This window comes from Ornithorhynchus anatinus, chromosome 5, assembly GCF_004115215.2.
Source record: "Ornithorhynchus anatinus isolate Pmale09 chromosome 5, mOrnAna1.pri.v4, whole genome shotgun sequence".
Taxonomy (NCBI): Eukaryota; Metazoa; Chordata; class Mammalia; order Monotremata; family Ornithorhynchidae; genus Ornithorhynchus; species Ornithorhynchus anatinus.
The window spans coordinates 39,676,881-39,700,951 of NC_041732.1; the positions used below are offsets into that span (position 1 = coordinate 39,676,881).

At 43.3% G+C, this 24,071-nt stretch overlaps 1 protein-coding gene across 1 annotated transcript in view; it reads right to left on the minus strand.

Annotated features, from left to right (window-relative positions):
- Positions 1 to 368: 368 nt before the first annotated feature.
- The window catches only part of SFRP1 (secreted frizzled related protein 1), a 54,143-nt gene continuing 30,440 nt past the window's right edge, over positions 369 to 24,071 (minus strand). Inside the window, 1 exon segment of the mRNA XM_029065917.2 lies at positions 369 to 4,125. Coding sequence (XP_028921750.1) covers positions 3,803 to 4,125 — 323 coding nt within the window. The 3' untranslated portion in view covers positions 369 to 3,802.

The following is a 24,071-nucleotide window of genomic DNA, read 5'->3' on the forward strand; positions in this document are numbered from 1 at the left end:
CTGGAGGCGACTAGTCAGCAAAGTAGCAAGCCTCGGTCAGCTGCCCTAGGAGCAGATACTAAGGGGAGGGGAATTATTCAAAAGAAAGAAGCCAGGGAAAGAAACTCTGGCAGGCCAAAAAGATCAGGTTTGGTTGAACCTCCTTTGAGAATGGGATCATGAGAAACAAGAGGCAAGCAGTGATGGAATTTTTTTTACTAGCGGCAGATGGTGAGAATGCATTGGATGATTACTATGTGGTTTTTGCTCCTGAATGCTTGTTCCAGCTTACCCAATTCTCATTTGAAAGCCATCAAACTGAGATTAGAAAATAACATCTTTATAAAAATAGGAAGGGGTGGGGGTGAAAAAAAGAAATCACATTGCCATTGATTAATTGAGCAAATTTTAGTTAACTGATTATTGATACATGGCAGGAAAAGCATGAGAATAAGATGTGTAACAAAAGTGATAACATCAAAACATCTGGTAAAATAATGCAGAACAAGAAACACTGAAATGAAATGGAATGTAAGACATTTTTCACAGTATTCAAAGCTTTCATATAAACTTGGAATATAAAATAGGCTATATGGGGACTCTGGACAAAAGAAAACACAACATTGTTGAATGGATCTGTCTTCATTAAGACACAGAGGTGCACTGTTAAAACTGAAATTCAGTAAAGTAGATATGTTGTGTGCTGAATTTCAGGAGCATCCACTGAAACGGCCCAGGGCACTGAACACACCGACAGATATTAGGTGTCTGATGAGAAGAAACAGTTCCCAGTTTCTGAAAGCAGGAAATTCACAATTTACAGAGTCAAGTGAAAAGTTAAAATTCTTTTGTCATGTCTATGCCTGAGCCACTGTGGTCAAGTGCAAGAGCTCCAGATGGCTTCTGCCTCGGAGGGGATCTCAGTGCACATCTACCAGCACCATGCAGTCCAAAGCGAAGTCAAAAAGAACAAGAACACTTTCTCTTTAAATTAGCAGTACAGTGCAGAGTACGTTTTTTCTAACGGTTTGGAAGACCCTACCGGCCCTACCATTTGTCCTGGAGAAGTCTTTACTTATCCAGAGTGCTTAGTACATTATCTTGAAAGCTTACTCTTGCAACTTTTGCTCCTCTTGGCTTGAGGTAACAGCATATTATTTGGAAGTCTTCAATTCAGAATCTTAAAGTGATACCAACAATGACCAACGAAGCCTGTTGTTCTTTCAGAACAGTTTTTTCCCTGCTCCCACCCTGAAAATGTCAGAATGCTTAAAGATCTAAGTACTTTATTTGGAATACCTTTCCTTGACCTCCATGTTTTTCAGCAATTGGTACTGGGGAAGGGCATGGTGGTGGTGAAATTTCAAAAAATGAAAAAGGATTTCAAAACATACACGGTAGAAGTCAAAAATTCATGGACCACCACCTTAGCGCCAAACTTGCTGCTACAATTCACAAACCTAAGACTGTAGCTTTATATATTTCCATTTCTTATTATTTAAATCTTTCTTAAAATTTCATTCCTATGAATCTCCTCATAGACATAATATCCATTCAGTCTTTCGCTCAGAACTACAGAAACTGCCAACTGTTACATCAAAACCATTTAAAGAATATCACCCCTTTGGAAAAAAATAAAGTTCCCACATCACACATACACGTCTCCTCAAGGACTTTCTTATTCCAAAACAGGAGATGGGAAAAGAGCAGAACATGATGTATCACTGACTGAATCTAGAAACCTAGAACCTTGTTCTTATGAGATTGTTCTGAAGATCAGTTTGACAGTAGGGAAAAAAAAATGACTAGACACCTAATCTATGTACGTACAAATGTCACGAAAAATATTAACTGAAATATTATACATAAAGTCTGCTAATAGCCTTCTGCTTTGTTAAAAAGGCCAGAGGAAAACAAAGGAACAAGGAGTGTTAAGATGACGTTGTCACTAGTTTTATATACGGTTAATTACATTATGATTCTTTCATTGGGGCAGCCAGGGTAACAGATGAAATCTTAAGAACAGAGCTCTTCAAAGTAACACACTCTTTCACCCCTCCTGGGCTAGACTAATTGCAACACAAACTCCCCTCTCCACCACAGCAACAGAAACCAGGCACAGGCATCTTCCCAAAGGGCTCAGTAGCTACAGGATTATGGATTTCCTTAACCACTCGCTGATTTAGCTTGCTTTTAAAATCCAGTAACTAACCACCCCATGCAGGGCTGCACGAAATAGAATGGAGGGAAGAAGTAGAAGTAATCTTTCTAAAACTGCTTCCTAAAGATTTGGTCTTGAACTGAGACTGGTTTTGAAATGACAATTGATCATCATCAGTGGTATTTATTGAGTGCTTACTGTGTGCAGAACACTGTACTAAGTGCTTGGGAGGGTACAATACAACTGAGTTGGTAGACACATTCCCTGCCCACCATAACTGATGTGTCCACTTTGCAAATTTCACTCTCTTGTCCTGATGTGTTTCATCCCTCCTAATTTAGCTTTATATGTGAATATTTTAGCTGAGGACTTGCTATGCAGATAAATAACAATGAAAAATGGACAGGGGGCCAGGTGGGTTATTTAGGTTTGTCTTTTAAAATCTGTACAATACAAGCTTAATTTAGAGTCTCTTTGGAGTTATAAACAAGGGACCTAAAGCAGGTGTTTTTTTTTGAAGCCAAAGAAATAATGAGAGGGCATGCAGAAAAGGCTCCCCCACACCCATAGACAGATGATCAGACAGAGACCTCCAGAGTGGTCTTCAGTCTCTTCCAGAAATCCTCTTAGCAGCCATCCTTCTTAGATGCAAAACTGATGCCTTCCCTAGTCCCTGGTAACAGCATTACTGATATGGTAAGAATCCTTAGAATCTTTGTTGGGTTCCCATCACTTCTGTCCAGCTCTATGAAGGTCTTGTAAAACAGCCAGGCAGAGGCATAAACAACCCTGTTTCCCCAAGGAGTTAAAGAGACCGTTAAAAAAAAAATAGAATTCAGCCCTTCTTTACTTCTCTCCCAACATAAACTGTTCCTTTCCCTGGATAAGTGCAGCTTATATATTGGGAGTGGGAGAAAGGGGCTACTAAGAATTGTTTTCCTGGGTTTTAATTTAAAAATGCTATCATTATAGGCCATTGCCTCTTCTATGTGCCCCTATAGCATACCTCCTCTCTACAGGAAAGGATTATCCTCCTATTTCCCAGATATGTTCTCACCAACTTGGTTTGCCAAATAACTAGAATTGGTTTTGTCCTCCAACTTAGCTCCTGTTAACTCCTCCAGCAATCTATCAGGGAAAGAGGAATGTTGCAATGCTTGGTATTGCCTGTTTTTTCTTATTGTGGTCTAACTTGTGAAATAATCTCATTTCACCTTTCCTTTCTGTTCCTCCATTGCAGCCTCCTTACTGCTGACAGAGTTTCTCCATTTAAACAGACACACAACTGGTATAAATAAATTGGCACCTGGCTTTACACAGGGTGCTCCTGACATCTCAGAACAACAAAAAAATGGATTTGTGACATCCTGGTCCCTCCCACACTACACCTCCTGCTTTCAATATTGGCTTTACAGGGGTGGCTCTGAGAGGCCTGAGGAGGTGGGGGAGGGTAGAGGAATGCTGAAACGGAGGCTTACAGAAGCTATAAACACACAAAAAGGAGCAAAACCAACTTGGGCACAACATCCACTAGTAACAGAAGGAGCAATATGTGTGAACCACCAAAGTTCCAGGGCTGCCTCAAGTCCTCCCCACCCTCGCCCTTAAAACCCTCTTCCCTCCCCCCCAACCCCAACCCCGAAATTCCACCCTGGCTGAGGATCATTTGAAGACTGACTGAAACGTGGGGCACTCGTGATTTTTCATTTTCTTCATGAAGTTTTTGAACTCCTTGTTTTTCTTATCCCACTTGTGGATCGCCGTCAGCAAGTACTGGGTCTTCACCTTGCGGCCCATGATGAGAAAGTGGTTGCTGAGGTTGTCCAGCTGGTGGCAGGGACAGTCCGCTCCATTCTTTAAGTAGAGGACCAGCTTCTTCAGCTCCTTCTTCTTAATGGGGCCCAACTTCAGTGGCTTCTTCTTTTTGGGCACAATCTTTTTGTCTCCATTTTCTTTTTTCACTTCCTTTATTTTCATCCGCAGAGCTAGAGAGTGGAGGGGGAGAGGGAAACACAGGGAGGGACAGAGGAAAGAGATTGAGTTTCAGTGCATATATGCCACCAATAAATTGGCATTTGTAAACTTCAGGGGATCGAAAACACCATGAGACCAGAAACTCAAAACTTGAGAAGCAGCAAGGGCTATTGGGTAGAGGATGGGCCGGTCAGTCAGAAGGGCCTGGGTTCTAATCTTCGCTCTGCCACTTGTCTGCTGTGTGAAGTCACTTAACTTCTCTGTACCTCAGTTATCTCATCTGTAAAATGGGGATTAAAACTGTTAACACTTTGTGTGATATGGTCTGTGTCCAAGCTGATTAGCTTGTATCTACTTCAGCGCTTAGTATATTGCCTAGCACATAGTATAAGCTTAACAAATACCATAAAAACTCCTTGAGGGCAGAGCTCATATGTACTTATTCTATTATCTGCACCCAAAGGCTTAGTACAGTGCTCTGCACACCATAAGTGCACAATAAATCTTGTTGATGAATCCATTTATTTAGCGGGCAATTTGCTGCCACCTTGAAGCAAATTGAAAGGCAACATGGAAGCACTTAAAAGTGGTCACTTTTAATAGAATAGAAGGTGGGGTTACACCTAGGAAGGACACACTGGAAGAGATTATTATGCCTTTTGTTAACCCTCCATTAATGTATTTTTATTGGGTAGAATCCTTAGTCCTTAACAAGATGCCTTTACCAGGAGCACTGGGTCAGGCTGGGCTTTATGTTTGACTGATGTAAACATGGAGAGCAGAAATAAAAATTTCTTTCTAGTGGGGTGAAAACCAGTCAGGGGAGGAAGGAATTCATCCACACACATGAACACAATATCCCTAAATTCCCAGTCCTCACTGGCACACACACCCCTTCTCTCCTATGCTGAATAAACCAACCCTGAAAACCTCAACTTTCTAAACGCAGCCCAGGAGATGATAGCAATAGGAAAATATTTAGCCCTCTACTGGGTAGGAAAGTTTCGTCAGTGCCTGATTACCTCACTCAATTTAAATGACAGCAAGACTTCCACCCATAATCCAACAAGGAAACATTTTCAATTAGAGTTTAAACCCAACACTTCAGATGTTGGCGACGTGAACAGACAGGGTAAGTTAGCTGAGAAGGCTGGTCCGTACTCCCAATTTAATGAATTTGGAGCAACTCACTAGATATTACAGCAGTCCCTGGTTTCTCCCCTCAGCCCAAATGGAGACGATTGCTGTTTGAAATGTGAAAGATTTCCCCATTTGAAAAGGGCTGGTTAGTCCTGCCTGGCCCTGAGAGTTTTCCCAGAGAAGCAGCGTGGCTCAGTGGAAAGAGCCCGGGCTTTGGAGTCAGAGGTCATGAGTTCAAATCCTGGCTCTGCCACTTGCCAGCTGTGTGAGTGTGGGCAAGTCGCTTCACTTCTCTGTGCCTCAGTTACCTCATCTGTAAAATGGGGATGAAGACTGTGAGCCCCACGTGGGACAACCTGATACCCCTGTGTCTACCCCAGCGCTTAGAACAGTGCTCTGCACATAGTAAGCACTTAACAAATACCATCATTATTATTATTATTAGTTAAAAAAAAGATACAGTCCAAAGTCAAGTCTCCAAATGCAGAACACCTAAATGAAGGTTCATTGGAAAAAAGATTTGGCTCATATAAAATCAGGCTCATAACCATCTCCGGGTTTATTCAGGTTTCTGAACTGATCATTAGTTTGGAAAATGGGTTTCTGTTCAGTCAACTCTTTTCCCTCTAGTTCAGGTGCATTTTCCTAATCCTCTCCAGCTTCTGTACAAAAGGTGATGGTACCCCAAAGATCCTCCCCAATTCAAGCCCTAAGTGGTCCACCCCATTTGGATGGATCTGGCCAGGCTGGATTACAATTTCAGTTTCCCCGTCCATAACCGCCTAAATGCACAACAGTACCTGTAGATGCTGAGGAGAAAAACCAGCAGTTTCTTTTTTTTTTTTAATTTCTTTCCCTCTTGCTGTCTCTTTCCCTATGCACCTCTGTCCCTCTCCCTAAAATTCTGATTAAAGCATAAATCTGCTTTAGGAAGAGAATTGCTGATTCAAATGCAGGACTTTATGCTGTATCCTGACCACCAAAGCACAGCTATTTGAGCCCTCTAACGGGCTGGAGGAGAGTGGAATTGCAGCAAAGACAACTATGGTACAACCTTTGCAGGCCCACATTGACCTCCTTGTCCCTGGGTCCAACCAGTATCACCTTATGTGCTTGGACACTCCAATTTACAACAACCCACTCTCCCCATATCTTCTGAGGCAGAGATGGAAATATGTTTTTAGACAGCAAACAGTTGTGTTTCAGGTCCTGAGTATTAAAGGTTCATGAGTCTGAACTAGTAGTCAAACTGCTCTCTTAGATATTTGGTATTATGGTATTTGTTGAGTACTTACTATGTGCCAGGCACTGAACTAAGTGCCTGGGGTATGTACAAGGTTGAACTCAGTCCATGTCCCGTGTAGGGCTCACAGTCTTAATCCCCATTTTAGAGATGACGTTAGTGAGGCACAGAGAAGCGAAGTGACTTGCCCAAAGATGGCAGAGATGGGATTAACTCCAAATCCTTCTGACTCCCTGGCCCAGAGCATCCTTCCATGGAGCATCTCTCCTCAGCAACCTGGGTATCCTTTACCTCTCCTGGGTGCATTCTCTTTGGTTTACCTATTGCGTGAAGTCTTCAATAACTTGTGCTTCCCACTGCTAGGTTTAACCCGCTCCTCAACTTCTATTTTTCCTACTTCTAACTAGGAGATTGACAATGAGTCAGATGTGAATTTCCTTCCAATTCTTCCTATGAGGCTTTACTTGGGATGGATTTCTCCAAAATCAACATAGAGCCCTCTTGGTTAGGAAAACGTAATCTACCCAGAGAGGAAGCCAGGCTCAGGAACTAAGCAGAAAGGGGACCCAGGGCTCTGATCCCAGCTCTGCCCCTCTCTCCTCAGGGACCCTAGGTGAGTTAGAAAACTCCTTTTGTCTCCATTTTCTCCTTTGTAAATCACAGGGAGAAAGACAGGCCTACCTTGCAGGTGGGGAGGAGAGAAATACTCTAGTGAAAGAAAATGACTGTATAACCCTCTACGAGGAGAACTGAATGCCAAGGCCCTAAAAATGAGTTTGCTTTTTTATAAGTCCCTGGGTCAACAGAAAAACTGGTGGAGCTTTTTATTCAACTATTTGGGGGTGAGGTGGGTGGAGGAGGTGAGGGGGGAGGGAGGGAGAAGAGTTGTTTTGTTTGGTAATTGCTTCTAGAAGGCAAGTTCCAGGCGGCTGCACAAGTGCCTGCAGCTGGGAAACAAGCCTCCCCCAACTGTGACGACCGTGTCAGGCAGAACGTGACATCCGGCCCTCACAGCCGGACCTCTCTCGCCCAAGCAGGAGTGCAGAGCGGCCGACAGTTCACGCACCTTCCTTTGGAGCAACGTACTCCATATGAGATTGCTTCGATGGAAAATATTTCTCATTTGGTTCAGTTGCTTTCAGAGTTAATCACAACCTGAATCAGAAATTAATGTTCTTTTGCCATGACCATGTAGAGGAATTTAGTTTACATGGGGTGGGAGGGGGAGAGGGGTGGAAATGTGTTGTACATTAAAATAATAGTTTCTTGCCATTTGGCTCTCCCTTTTTTTTGGGGGGGGGAGCACATATGGCCAAAAATTACTAACATCTTTCCATCTTTCGAGGTTTATTTTAGGGATACAGATTGCAACTATTGTTTGGATAGGTGATTAGCTGTCCTTGGTAGACTTTCCTCTACATTCTGTATGTACACCCACTGCAGTATCTGAGGGGGCTAGGGCGAGCAGAGAAGGCAGGGCAGTTTGACCCTTTGCTGGTCTTCATCCCTAGCTCCCATTTTCCCCCTCCAGCTTGTCAGTAGTGAAAGGATCCAGAGAGCTCTGGAACCTTTCCCCAGTTGCCATTTTTCCTTATGGTATTTGTTAAGTGCTTACTATGTGCCAAGCACTGTTCTAAGTGCTGGGGTAAATATAAGATAATCAGATTGGACCATGTCCATATTCCACATGGGGCTCACAGTCTTAATCCCCATTTTACAGATGAGGTAACTGAGGCACAGAGAAGTAAAGTGATTTGCCCAAGGTCACACAGCAGACACATGGCAGAGCTGGGATTAGAACACAGGTCCTTCTGACTTCCAGGTCTGTGCTCTATCTACTAGGCCATGCTGCTTCTCTTTGATTTGGGAATGGTGGCACAGGGAGCACATAAGCATCCTCGAGAGGCAGCAACAGACTCTATGTTCACCTCTATGTCACCCCAGTGGCAGCCGTGCAAGATGAGATGAATGTTTCCCGGACCCAGACAGGTCAGGCACTCTTGCCAGAAGTCTTAGAGTATTACTGAATGCAGAATAGCAACAGCAAGCCCTGATATCGATCAATCAATGACATTTATTGAGCTCTTGCTGTATGCAGAGCACTGTACTAAGTGCTTATGTCCTCGGTAGGATTTTCTTTGCGTTTGGTTGCCAATATATTTAAAGGAATTCATCAAATCAACACCTTAGATTTTCCCTAACATGTCTTCATTAAGCATCATTTGTTCTGATTCCCAACATTACTGATAGATACAAAGTCTTAACCCAAATGCCTTGGCCAATAGATTAAAAGGCAAGAAGATGGCTTGCTTGGAAAATACAAAGCTCACCTTGAAAAGGCTAGGTAATTAACTGACTCAAACATATCAATCAGAAAAGGAACCTGGAATTGTGGAAATGTCTGGTTTCAGTCAGACTCTAGAGTGTGGTGATTGATTCCCTCCAGGAAATGGGGTTTGCAAGGTGATTGGCATAGGGAGAAAACAGCGTGGGAGCCCATTTTCAAACGCTCATTGTCATTCTTACATCTTAGTCTCTCTGGGCAATCCCAGATAGCATCCAAGGTCAGCAAAAAGTGCAACTCACCAAAAGCAATTGTGCAAATAGGATTTGGCTATCATTGACAGAGTATCATCAACGCATAAAGGAGTCTCCAAACGTACAGACCTCTGCATTTTTCATGCATGAGTCTGGCTTTAATAATAATAATAACAGTGATTATTTGTTAAGTACTTACTATGTGCCAAGAACTGTACTAAGTACTGGGGTAGAGACAAGTTAATTAGGTTCCACATGGGGATCGCAGTCTAGGTAGGAAAGAGAACAGGTATTGAATCCCCACTTCAAAGATGAGAGAACTAAGATTTAAAGAAGCCCGTAACCTTGGCATTGTCCTCAACTCATCTTTCTCATTCCATCCACATATTCAACCTGTCACCAAATCCTTTCGATTCCACCTTCACAACCTTGCTAAAATCCACCCTTTCCTTTCCAGCCGTACTGCAACCATGCTGCTCCAAGCACTTATCCTGTCACAGCATGATGTAATGGATAGACCACACACCTGGGAGTCAGAAGGTCATGGAGTTCTAACCCCAGCTCTGCCACTTGTCTGTTGTGTGGCCTTGGACATGTCACTTAACTTCCCTGTGCCTCAGTTACCTCATCTGTAAAATGGGGATTAAGACTGTGAACCTCATGTAGGACATGGACTGTATCGAACCTGATTTGCTTGTATCCACCCCAGCACTTAGTACAGTGCCTGGCACATAGTAAACACTTAAATACTCTTATTATTATTATTATTATTATTACTGCATCTGCCTCCTCGATGACCTCCCAGACTCCTGTCTCTCCTCATTCCAATCCATACTTCACTCTGTTGCACAGATCATTTATCAACAAATGCATTCAGTCCATGTCTCCCCACTCATCAAGAACCCCCAGTGGTTACCTCCAATGGATGTGGAGTTTCTCTTTGAACCTCCGCAACTAACAGAAACTCCTTACCATTGTCTTTAAAGTGCTCACTCATCTAGCCCCATCCAACTTCACCTCACTAACCTACTACAGCCCAATCCACACACTCTGCTCCTCCAGCACCAGCTTACTCACTGTGCCCCAGTCTCATGTATCTTGCCACTGACCCCTCTGCCCTGTCCTCCTCCCAGCCTGGAACCGCCTTGCCCTCCATATACACCAAACCACCACTCTCTCCACCTTCAAAGGATCATTAGGGTCATACCTCCTCCAAGAGGCCTTCTCCAATTAAGCCTTTTTTTCCCTGGCTTCCTCTCCCTTCTGCATTGTCTATGCATTCAGATCTGGGACCTTCAAACATTTGATATTTGCCCTATGCCCAACCCCATAGCACTTGTGTACATATCTTTATATATTAGAAATTACCAAATTATTCATATTAATGCCTATCTCCCCTCTAGTCTGTAAGGTCATTATGGTCAGGAATCATGTTTGCTAATTCTGCTGCATTGTACTCTCCCAGTACTTAGTACAGTTTCAGCACACAGTAAACACTCATACCATTGATTTACTGATTTGACTTAGGGACTTATCCAAGGTCACACAGCAGGTGAATAGTGGAGCCAGGATTAGAATTCAGGTCCTCTGACTCCCAGGCCCACTAGGCCACACTACTTCTCTTTCTTGCTTTGAGTCAGCAAGGCCAACAAACCAAAGTTCTGGGGGATGGCTATTTGAGAGACCTTTAACCTCTGTGGCCAATTGTTCTCAGTCTCTTTTGACAAATCTTCCCTTACCTTCCATCTCCTAACTGTAGGGTCCCACTAGGCTTTGTTCTCTTCTCAATCCCCACTCATTTGTTTTGTTTGTTTTAAGATTTTATTTAAAGTGCTTAGTATGTGTCAAACACGGGTCTAAGTCTTGGGGTAGGCACTAGCTAATTAGGTAAGACAAAGTCCCTGTCCCGCTAGGGACTCACAGTCTAAAGAGGAGGAAGAACAGGTTTTAAATCCCTATTTTACAGCTGAGGGAAAAGAGGCACAGAGAAGTTAAGTGACTCACCCAAGGTCTCACAACAAGCAATTGGCAGAGCTAGGATTAGAACCCAGGTCCTTCTGATTCCCAGCCCCTTGTTCACTCCACTAGATCATGCTGCTTCCTTGGGGAGGTCATCCATTTGCACAGCCTTTCCTACTGCCTCTATGTGGATGACTCCTAAATCTACCTCACAAGTCCCAAACTCTCTCCTTCTCTGTAATTTCATGTTTCCTTCTGTCTCCAAGACATCAATTTGTGGATGTCCCACCAGCACCTCAAGCTCAATATCTAAAACTGAACTAATCTTCTCTGCCCAGAATTATTTTTAAAGGTATTTGTTAAACACTTACTATATTCCAAGCACTGTTCTAAGCACTGGGGTAGATACAAGTTAATCCAATCAGACACAGTTGTTTGACTATTATTGCTGACTACTGCATCAGCTTCCTCATTAACCTCCCTGCCTCCAGTCTCTCCCCATTCCAGTCCATATTCCCACACCATTGCCTAGATCCATTTTCTAAAATGTCATTTTGCAAATGTCTCCTCACTCCTCCCTCAAAAAGTTCCAATTGCTACCCATTCCTCTCCACATCAAGCAGAAACCCTGTGCATTGGCTCTAAAACACTCAATCAGCTCTTTCCCTCCTACTTATTTACTCTCCTCTCCCACTGCATCCCAGCTCTCAATCTTCACTCCTCTCAGGCTCACCTATTCACTCTGCCTTGTTCTCAACTCTTCTGCTGCAGCCCTCTGGCTCATGCCTCCCAGATGCCCAGAACTCCCTCTTTCTTCATATGCAAAAAGACCATAGTTCTCCTCATCTTCAAAGCCCTTCTATCACACCTCCTTCAAGAATAATCTTTAATCTTCCCACATTTTAACTCCCAGGTGTCACTTCGGCACTACATAAGCACTCAATTTACCACAAGTATGTAGCCCTTATGTATATATTGAATATGCTCTACTACTCTCCCTATCCATAATTTTAGTGTCTTTCTCTTCACTAGACTGTAAGCGCCCTAAGGACAGGGATAATAATAATAGCATTTATTAAGTGCTCACTATGTGCCAAGCACTCTTCTAAGTGCTGGGGTAGATACAAGATAATCAGGTTGTCCCTCGTGGGGCTAACAGTTTTAATCCCCATTTTACAGATGAGGTAACTGAAGCACAGAGAAGTTAAAGTGGCTTGCCCAAGGTCACACAGCAGGCAAGTGGTGGAGCCGGGATTAGAACTTGGATGAGTCCCAAGCCCATGCTCCTTCCATGGTGTCTCCTAGGTCTTGAATATTGTCTCAAGCACTTAGTACTGTTCTCTGCACTCAGTAATAATAATAATAATAATAGTATTTGTTAAGCACTTACAATGTGCCAAGCACTGTTCTGTCCCATATAGGGCTCACAGTCTTAATCCTCATTTTACAGATGAGGTAAATGAGGTGCAGAGAAGTGAAGGAACTTGCCAAGATCACACAGCAGACATGGGGTGGTGACAGAATTAGGATCCAGGACCTTCTGACTCCCAGGCCCATGCTCTATCCACTACACCATGCTACTTCTGGCTCAATAGGTAGGTGCTCAGTAAATGCTATTAAAGAAAAGGCTGAGACTACACTCTGGAGTTCACTTTTGCCTTTACGGCTATTTTGTTTAGCAACACGTGGAGCTGGTGGGAAACTAGAGAAGCAGCATGGCCTAGTGAGTAGAGCACTGGCCTGGGAGTCAGAAGGACCTGGGTTCTAATCTTGCTTCAGCCACTTGTCTACTGTGTGACCTTGGGCAAGTCACTTCACTTCCTCTGTGCCTTGGTTAACTTCTCTGTGTGTTGGTTACCTCATCTATAAAATGGAAATTAAGACTGTGAGCCCTATGTGGGATAGAGACTGTGCCCAAACTGATTATCCTGTATCTACTCCAAAGCTTAGTACAGTGCCTAGCACATACTAAGGACTTAACAAATACTATAAACAAACAAACAATACCTTAGTGTTTCTCATTTCAACACAATCATACTTCACAAATCTACTGATTTCAGAGACCTGCCTGAGAAGTCTAGGATTGGAAATCACTTTAGATTTTTCTCTAACCTCTCCACAGCTAAACCCTCATTTTCCCCTTTTCCCTCTGCTCCTCCACCTCTCCCTTCCCATCCCCACAGCACTGTACTCGTCCGCTCAACTGTATATATTTTCGTTACCCTATTTATTTTGTTAATGAATTGTACATCGCCTTGATTCTATTTAGTTGCCATTGTTTTTACGAGATGTTCTTCCCCTCGACTCTGTTTATTGCCATTGTTCTTGTCTGTCTGTCTCCCCCGATTAGACTGTAAGCCTGTCAAACGGCAGGGACTGTCTCTATCTGTTGCCGACTTGTTCATCCCAAGCGCTTAGTACAGTGCTCTGCACATAGTAAGCGCTCAATAAATACTATTGAATGAATGAAAAGAAAGCTTCACAGGTGCAGAAAATTCCTTTGGGGCAAAGCTATTTCTTTTAGGTACTATGGATTTTTGGATAGGAGACACCTGTGGGACTAGAAGACATACTCTGCACTCTGCCTTTCTTGTAAACATAATGCCGGATGAGCAATTCAGAGTCCGTTGGTCTAATTGTTCGATTTCACAGAGTGTGTTAAATCCAAATGGACTTAATCTAAGGTGCAAAATTAAAAATAAGTATTTAGAGCAGAGCACCTTGTGTTGTGGTTTTACTTAAAAGAAATGTGTCTTAGCTTTCTGGCAGCGATCTGGGAACATCAGAGCGGCAGAAGGTAATGGCTTTGGCATTTCTCCTTTCCAATAAACACCTTTACCCTCTACAGGAGGAAAGAAGAATACAACAGCTTAAATAAAGTCAATCATTGGGATTGATTGAATCTTGGCTTCAGATTTGAGGCTGAGTTGCCAAGTCAAACAGCTTTTCCTGCCACAGAAGCGCCCAGTTTCCAATTTCCCCAACTTTCCCACAAATAACCATCTTGAGTGAGAGAGATGTCTCCAAAGCAGGGAGAGGAATGGTGGGGAAATAAGGAAAGAGACTTAGATATAACTGAAATAGACAAACCACAAGTTATTCAAGACCCTCCAAGAAATACTGAAAGAGACTATTTTGGCTTCTTGGTTCCTACTGGGGGATATTTTGAGTAATCTGTCTTGGATGATGATTACTTAACTAAATGGATAAGGAGGCTGCCCCCAAAGGATCACATGAGGCTCAGTCTGAAGCCAGGTGCAATTGGACCCAAGTGTTCCTGAACAGAGTTTAGCTCGAAACAAAATAATAAATAAATGTGGTATTTGTTAAACTATTACTAAGTGCCAAGCATTGTAATAAGCACCGGGAGGCGGGGGAGGAGTGGAGATAATCAGGTTAGAAAATCTTTGTCCCACAGGATGCTCACAATCTAAGGGGGGAGGGAGAACAGGCATTTCATCCCCATTTTACAGATGAAAAAATTGAGGCACAGAGATGTTGCAAGGTCACACACCAGCCAAGTGCCAGAGTTGGGATTAGTACCTAACTCTCCTGACTCCCAGCCCTGTGCTCTTTCCTCTAGGGCGGGCTACTTCTCAAATGAGTGGGCTAAAGGACTGAGTTCTATTTATGTAACACTGCTTTCCTTAGTGGAGAGACTCTTCAGAAGATAGACTTTCACTGCCTTAGCAGCCTCCTAAATTATAATCTGTTTTTGCACACAACAGGTACTCAGTAAATAGGATTGATTAGTATGTGTCTATTTCCAGGCAGGCTACCTTAAGTGAACCTGCACTCCCCAACTTTCAGCTCCCCACCCTCACTCCCTCATCTTCTGACACCCTCCTCTTCATTCTAAATCCACACCATTTCCCCTTTGGCAGCTCCAACGCAATATACCATAGCCCTGGTAAAGACTTCAATATGGCTGCGAGATTGGGATGGGAGTTAGCAGAAGAGGGAAGTTCAGTGGGGAAGAAGTCTCCAGTTTGTTCTGTCAAGAGCCCTTCCCCTCTTTCTCTGGCTGATCTTGAGCCCCCTGCTTTTCTAGCCCAGGGACTGAAGATTCCTGAGTAGCAGAGCAGCCGAGGGGATGGCAGTGGCTACAGCTGTGAGGTCCACCACACTGGAGTCACATTAAACAATTCAGAAATAGATCCACAACAGGGGAGGCTCCACGAAGCCTGTGGGAACAGAGATGGCTGGGCTAGGAAAGAGGAAACTAATTCCCAGGTGAATTTGTTAAATTCAGGTTGGAATAGTGACTTATGTCCCACTGCCTCGAAACCTCAGAATGAACTATTCCCAGTTGAGAGGCCCCATCCAAAATCTAGGACTCACCTCAGCCTGAAAATCTGGGACAACCCCAACACTTTGATAAGTTCCCTCAGATCTCACTCTTATCCAGTTCCCATCTTTAAAGCAATGATGAAGAGCTTTTTGAGGGGGCAATCTATGCAGCGTATCTTCCCAAAAGGCTGTTTTGAACCGCCCCCCTGCCCAAACCCATCCTGCTGATAGATGGCGAGAGGGACAACTAGGAACTTGACTTAGAATGAATAGGGTGTTAAGATGAGAACTCACAGTCTCTGGTATATTTATTAGAAACCAAGCCATCTCCCTTGCTCTCGTTACTTAAGCCTGGAGAGTCAGTTGGTGAACTAACAGCACTAGTTCAGTAAGGTCATTGTTCTCTGACACTATTTTCTCATGGTTCTCCTCCGATCTCCCTAAATGCTCCTTCTTAGTCTCTTTTCCTGGTTCCTCCTCTACCTCCCATCATCTCACAGTGGGGTTCCCTCATGGCTCAGATCTGGGTCCCCTTCAATTCTCCATCTACAACCAGTTCCTTGGAAAACTCATTGTTCCCATGGCTTCGACTGTGCTGAAGATTCCCAAATCTACATCTCCGGCCCTGAACTCTCTCCTTCTCTGCCTTCTTGTATTTCCTCCTGCCTTCAGGATATTTTAAGCTGGATGTCCTGCAGACACCTGAAATTTAACATGTCCAAACAGAACAACTTCTCTTCCCACCTAAACCCTGTCCTCCCCTTGCCTTTCCCATCACTGTAGACAATACTACTATTCTCCTCCTCTCACAACCTTGTAAATTTGGTGTTGTCCTCTCATGCAAACCACAAATTCCATCTGTCACCAAATCTGTCAGTTCGACCTTCACAAAACTGCTAAAATTCACCCTTTCCTCTCCATCCAAACTGCTACCATGCTGATCCAAGCACTTATCCAGTCCATACTACACTCATACTGCATGGATCATTTTTCAAATAAAAAGTTCTGTCCACATCTCCCCACTCCTCAAGAAGCTCCAAAGGTTGCCCATCCACTTGTGCATCAAACAGAAACTCCTTAACATTGGCTTTAAAGTACAATCAGCTCACTCCCTCTTACTTTACCTCACTGACATCTTGCTACAGCCCAGTCCTCATACTTAACTCCTCTAGGAACAGCTTACTCACTATGCCCTGATCTCACCTATGTTGCCACTGACCCCATTCCCACATCTTACCCTAGCCTAGAATTCCTTCCCCCCCACATATGCATCAGACTACCTCTCTCCCCACCTCCAAAACCTTATTAAGGTCATATCTCGTCCAAGAGGCCTTCCCCAATTACGCCTCCTTTCCCTGGTTCCCTCTCTCTTCTGCATCATCTACGCATTTGGATCTGTAACCTTCGGGCATTTAATATTCTCCCCACTCTTAACCCTAAAGCACTATGTTCTTATCTATAAATTATATGTTAGTTCAGTGCTCTGCACACAGTAAGTGCTCAATAAATACCATATTTGATGATGATGATGATGATGACCAATAGGGACTGTTTATCCAACATAAGGAGCCAAGAGGGAGTGGAAGAGGGGAGGGGGAAGGGAAAGGGGGAGAAGGAAGGAAAGGGGGAAAGGAGAAGGGAAAAGAAAAGAGAGAAGAGAAGGGTTGAGAAGGGATGAGGGGAGGGGAAGCAGAAGAGGTGAGGGACAGATCTCCCTAACCATGTGGTTTGCACCCTGCCATTCAGTCTGAAGGAAGTGAAATTCTAGAATTCAAATGCCTACTTTAGCCCCCTGCTTAATACAAGATTTTTGGGCCCAAGGAATAGACAAGCCAACTTGAATTTTGAACACCCTGGTTTCCCTCCAGACATAATTTGGGGAGAATAGTTGAGCAGCTGAAATATATGCTTTCACACCATAACAATGAGATAAGCTCCTGTGGCTTTACAAAGGAGTCATTAGATAATTCTTGCCATAAATACAGATAATATACCAGCTGGGTCCTCCCCACTCTGAATAGGCCACATCCCCTTCCCCTTAGGCCACAGCCAACCATTAACCCCTCTCACTGAAAAGGTTTGCAAAGCTGTCTACATGCACTAGAGGGAAGCAGCATGGTCTTGGGGATAAAGAATGGGCCTGGGACACAGAGGACCTGGGTTCTAATCTTGGTTCCATCTCTAACCTGCTGTAGGACCTTGGGCAAATCACTTTATTTCTCTGTGCCTCAAAATTTTCAACTCTGAAATGGGGATTCAATACCTGTTCTCCCTCTGAGAAGCAGCATGGCTCAGTGGAAAGAGCATGGGCTTTGGAGTCAGAGGTCATGAGTTCGAATCCCAGCTCTGCCATTTGTCAACTGTGTGACTGTGGGCAAGTCACTTAACTTCTCTGTGCCTCAGTTACCTCATCTGTAAAATGGGGACTAAGACTGTGAGCCCCATGTGGGACAACCTGATTCCCCTGTGTCTACCCCAGCGCTTAGAACAGTGCTCTGCACATAGTAAGCACTTAACAAATACCAACATTATTATTATTATTACTCTTAGGCTGTGAGCCCCATGTTGGACAGGACCTGTGTCTGACTGATTAACTTTTGTCTACCCCAGTTCTTAAAACAGTGCTTGATACATAACACTTAGCACACTTAACAAATACCATTTTAAAAAAATGGAGGGTCAGACTCACTGGTGTTTACTATCTGAACTAGCAAGGGTATTTCCCCCATAGACACTTTTCCTTCAGTAAGTTCTTAATTCTGCAAACCTGAGTCTGACTGCATCAGTTTCCACCTTGGAAAGAAGTGGAAAATGCTCTTCTTTCTCAGTCTCTGTAAATAATGAGGAAGCAAGGTATTTCTGGAAGATCAGGACAATCATTTGCAGTCATTTTTCATGGTTACTATTTTCCTACAAGGAAATAAGAGTCCTCAGTACAAATGCTTCGATTTGAGGACCCAGGTGTATAAAACCCTTTACAGCAAGCAGTGCAACAAGGCCTGGTGGGCTGGGCTCTGGATTGTCTGGTTTCCGTTCCTGATTTGTATGGCCTTGGAAAAGTTACTTCTGTACCTGAAGTGACAAAGAGCAGCATGGCTCAGTGGAAAGAGCACGGGCTTAGGAATCAGAAGTCATGGGTTCTAATCCCAGCTCTGCCACCTGTCAGCTGTGTGACTTTCGGCAAGTCACTTAACTTTTCAGTGCCTCAGTTCCCTCATTTGTAAAATGGGGATTCAGACTGTGAGCCTCATGTGGGACAACCTGATTACCTTGTATCTACCCCAGTGCTTAGAATAGTGCTCGGCACATAATAAGCGCTTAACAAATACCAACATTATTATTATTATTACTGTATGTACAAAAGTGAACATCTCCTCTTCTCTCCAGATCCTCCCCTCAGCCTAAATTTCCCATCACAGAGGACAATGCTCCAATATTCCCTGTCTCTGAAGCCTGCTTCTCTTCCGACCCCCATATTCAGTCTGTCAGCAACTCCTGTCACAACATTTCCTGTGTCCACCCATTCCTCTCCCTACAGAATAGCTACCGTGCTGGTCCAGATACTAGTCATTTCCCTCCTGGCCAGCTATATGAGACTCCTCATTGATCTCCAGCCTCCAATTTCTCCTCTCTTGAGGCCACACTCCACTTCATTGCCCAGATCATTTGTCTAAACTCTCAATTTGCACTCATCTTCCCACTTCTCAAAAACCTCAAACAGTTGCCTTTTACTCTCCACATCAAACAGAAACTCCTGATCATTGATTTTAAGTCACTCAATCAGCTCTTTCCCTCCTACTTACATGATCTTCTCCCATACACTCCACTTTACACTCCTCTCTTCTCTCCAAACAACTCACTCATTGTGCCTTACTCTCAAGACTCTTGCCATAACCCTCCAGCTTTCCTCATCTTCAAAACCCTTCTGAAATCCCACCTCTCCCAGGGAAGCCTTCCCTGATTAATTTATATTAATTATATTAATGAAATTAAATTAATTTCTAATCTCCCCAGTTTCTCCCAACTGCCCTTTCAGCACTGTTGGTGCCTTCTAAGCACTGAAATACTCTCAACCTCCTGAAGCACTTATGTACGTATCTTACATATCCTATCACTTAAGCACTAACTCAGTTCACATCCCCTTCTTCAGAAACAGCATGGCCTAGTGGAAAGAATACGGGCTTGGGAGTCAGAAGATCTGGGTTCTAATTTCACTATGTCATGTGCTTGGCTGACCCAAGATGAATCACTTAACTTCTCTGTGCAGTTTCCTCTCCTGTGAAATATGGATTAAAAACCAGTTGCCCCTCCTGCTGAGACTGTGATCCTCACTTGTATTTACCCTAGTGCTTAGAACACTGCTTAACATGATAAGTGCTCAAATACTATAATTATTATTAAATACCATAATTATAATTCCTTCAATCTGAAATTTATTTTACTATTTCCTTTGCTAGACAGTAAATTCCTTGAGGGTAAAGATCATGTCTACTAACTTTATTGTATTCTCCCAATCAGTCACTTATCATAGTGCTCTACACACAGTTGGTAGGTGCTCAATAAATACTACTGATTGGAAACAGCCCTTAAAATTCATCATTCTGGAAAATTATTTCAGTGACTGACTGGTGCACTCCACCATCTTGGAAGATGGATACTGTCTAAATACAAGGGGATGCTATCATTTTGGTGTTGCTGAGATGAAGCGTCAGCCATCTGCATAAGCTCATCGTAAGCAGGGAATGTGTCTGTTTATTGTTGTATTGTACCCTTCCAAGTGCTCAGTAATAATAATTAATACTTGTAGTATTTGCTAAGCACTTACCATGTGCCAGGCACTGTACTAAAGTGCTGGGGTTGATACAGCAAATCGGGTTGGACACAGTCCCTGTTCCATGTGAAGCTCACAATGTCAATTCCCATTTTACAGATGAGAAAACAGGCACAGAAAAATGAATTAACTTGCCCAAGGTCACACAGCACACAAGTTGTAGAACTGGGATTACAGCACACAACACAGTAAGCACTCAGTATATTCAACTAACTGACTGCCTGACTGAAATTCAAAGACAGCAATATAGCTTAGGTCCATTGTGACAGGGTCAGAGAAAGGCTCTGACCAGCCTTGAAGATGGAAGAAGGTAGGATAAAGTCCCAGAAGTGGAACACTCAGATGCTCAAAAACCCAGCCCCTTTTGTCCCTCTTGGGATTCACACCTCCGCAGAACAAGCTTCCACCAGGATCATTTCTAGCCTAGACTAGAAACAGCTGAGTAAGAGGAAAGACAGCTTCCTGATGAGACAACCAGAAAAAAACCTTCCTGAAGGCAATGGGCAGATGGCAATTGGTCCAACTGATAAAGGAATCTGATTTTTTTAAAAAGCCCACTTCTCAAAATCCAGAAAAGTAGGCAAAACAAAAGTTTAACGAACCTGGTCTATAGACAGGTAGGTTAATTAACCAGTCAATAGTTACTGAGCACCTACTCTGTGCAGAATACTGTACAAAGCACAATAGAAGCAGTGTGGACTAGTGGAAAGAGCATGGTCCTGGGAGTCAGAGAACCTAGGTTCTAATTCTGGCCCCATCAGATGCCTGCTGTGTGATCTTGGGCAAGTCACTTAACTTCTCTATCCCTCAATTTTCTCAACTGCAAAATGGGAATTAAATACTTGTTCTCCCTTCTACTTCTACTGCGATCTCCATGTAGGACAGTGACTTTGTCCGGCCTGATTAACTTGTAACCACCGCAGAGCTTAGAACAGTGCTTACCACATAGTAAATGCTTAACAAATATAGTAATAATAATAATAGAGTTAGAAGATATGATCCCTGATCTTAAGGAGCTTACAGGCTAATAGGAGAAACAGATAAAATAATTAAACATGGTGAGGAAAAAAGAGAATAGAAAGATGGATATGTGGGTGAGTAGAGTATACAAGTCTTTATATACAAATGGGCTTTATGTGGCTGTTGAGAGCAGAAGTGGTGAAAAAATGCTGAAGTAATAGTTAGAAGGACATGACCTGTGGAGGGAAAGAATATATCTAGGAAGGCTTCCCTCAGAAGGTGGAATTTCAGAAGAGTTTTGAAGATTGGAGGACTGTGATCTTGTGAGTTTTTTTTAAAAGGTATTCGTAAAGTGCTTATTATTCCAGGCACTGTACTAAAGCACTGGGGTAGATACAAGATAATCAAGTTGGATAGAGTCCATTTCCCACATGGGTCTCACAGTATCAATCCCCATTGTAATAATCATAATAATGTTCACATTTGTTAAGCGCTTACTATGTGCCAAGCACTGTTCTAAGCATTGGGGTAGAGACAAGGTAATCATGTTGTCCCACGTAGGGCTCAAAGTCTTCATCCCCATTTTACAGATGAGGTAACTGAGGCACAGAGAAGTGAAGTGACTTGCCCAAGGCCATACAGCAGAAAAGCAGCAGAGCCAAGATCTTCTGAATCCAAGGCCCATGCTCTATCCATAAGTCATGCTGAATTTGACAGGGAAGAAGGTTCCAGATATGAGTCAGAGGTGGAAGAGATGAGAATGAGGCAAAGTGATAAGGTGACCTTGAGGGGAATGAAGAGTGTGACCAAGAACGTAGTGGAAGAGAGTGGATGAATGAGGGAGGGAGAGAGCTGATGGACGAATAATTAAAGTAACTGTTCCCTTCCAACTTTACTTGGGACTCAATTCTTCCCATGACTATACCTGATAAATGATGGGTCAATTTAACTTAGCCCATCTGCTTGTTAGATATCAGGGCTGCAGCCAGTTCTGAGTCAATCTGGGGCATGAATTCCATTCCTAGAAGGTTCCATTCATGCATTCAATCATATTTATTGAGTGTTTACTGTGTGCAAAGTACTGTACTAAGTGCTTGAGCAATGTATTATGCGCTAGGCTGTTGATTGGCCCAGGGTTTAGGAGTAGCTCCAATATCTAGTTATAGTCAGGTGGACTAGACCCTGCTTGTATGTCAAATATTAATTCTGCCCCACATCCCAAGATGGAATTATTGATCCCAGGGTTAGTTGTAATCTAATGAGAGGCAGAAACTTGTGTATGTGCACATCAGCTATGGGGATAGGCAGAGCAGAAAACCCTTCGAGGCATCTTTCTTTGCCTATCACCGAACAATCTTGGTGCCAATCACTTTGGAAGCTTCTGTAAACAAGGTGCCTGATGGGATGATTCTAGATTAAGTGTGCACTGCAATTTCAAAAACTTGCTCTTTCTGCCCCTCTTCTCTAGAATGTTGTGTGAGACAGCAGTCTGTTCACCTGTCTCTCCCCCTGAAAATAACATAAAAGATCATTTGAATTTGCTGTTTTCTGTTCTTTCATACACAGCCACGAGTTTCCCCACCTCAGGTCCAAAGTCTTAATCAATCCTTGATAAAACCTTTTGTATTTTCTCACCAATCAATAGTAAGCCACTATAGGGTACCGGAATTGCATTACAGTAGATACAGTGCTCCGAATATGAGAAAGCATTCATATTTGGTCTGGAAGTCAAATGATATGTTGCCACCTTGCATTTCTACTGTGCCTTACTAGAGAGAACTCAAAGTAGTTTACACTGTGCAGTATTTAGGCAAGCAGTTTATTCCCTCATGACCCCCAGTGGCATATCTACATCTGAAAGCATCTCCCTGGTCTGGATGGCCCCATAGCTAGCCTTTCTAGCTTCCTTTTGAGAGCCTCTGGACTATTCCTAAGAAATCTTTGAGAAGGTTTTGATCATGTTAGCCCAGGCAGGGAAAGAGTCTGTTTATTGTTATATTGTACTCTCCCAATATTGTACTCACTGCTTAGTACAGTGCTCAGCACCCAGTAAGCGCTCAATAAATTCAACTGAATGAAGCGAATGAATGAATTTCCCTCCTTGAGTGGCAAAATTGATCTCTCCTCTCACCTCGGATGTTCTGGGCGTGTCTTACGGCCTTCCATTCTCTTTGGCTTCTTCCACAATGCTTGCCTGCGGCGTTATAAATTACATCCGTAAAGCTTACTGAAGTGGATGAACAGCAGACTTGATGTCTATATTTTTGTTCTGCTCCCTACCCATGCTACCATATGCCAGGAACTAGGATGCTTTATTTTAAGTTGGTCATTGCTCATTTAGAATTTCATTCGCTGGGCCAGATCCTCCAGATAATGGCAACACTTTTCTCAGGCAGAATAGCTGCAGCAATTCTCTCTATCCTCGGACAGAGGGCACACTCTCCTTTTACAGTAGTGACAGCACTGTCTCTTGGGTAACAATTATTCTCTAGTCTCCATTCCTCACTGCTCCTAATTAATAATAATAATTATAATAACAATTGTGGTATTTGTTAAGTACTTACTATATGCTAAGCACTGTTCTAAACACTGGGGTACTTACAAGGTAATCAGGTCATGAACAGTCCCTGTCCAACTTGGGGCTCCCAGTCTTAACCCCCGTTTTACAGATGAGGTTAAGTGAGGCACTTAACTGAGAAGTTAAGTGACTTGCCCAGTGTCACGCAGCAGACATGTAGTAGAGCCGAGATTAGAACCCATGTCCTCTAACTCCAGGCCGGAGCTCTTTCCACAGGTCTCTTATCACGATAAAGAGAAAAACCCACAAAGGCCGAAAAAGCCAAGTCCCGTCTGGAAATGAGTCGAATGCTTAGAGAACTGAACACTCTCTGGCCCCTGAACTGAATGGCGCCCTTGTAGCTGGAAAGAGTTAGTGTGCCTCCTGAAGCATGTACTTTGCTACCACAGAGGCTGTCCTGTGAGCGCCTACTAATTTA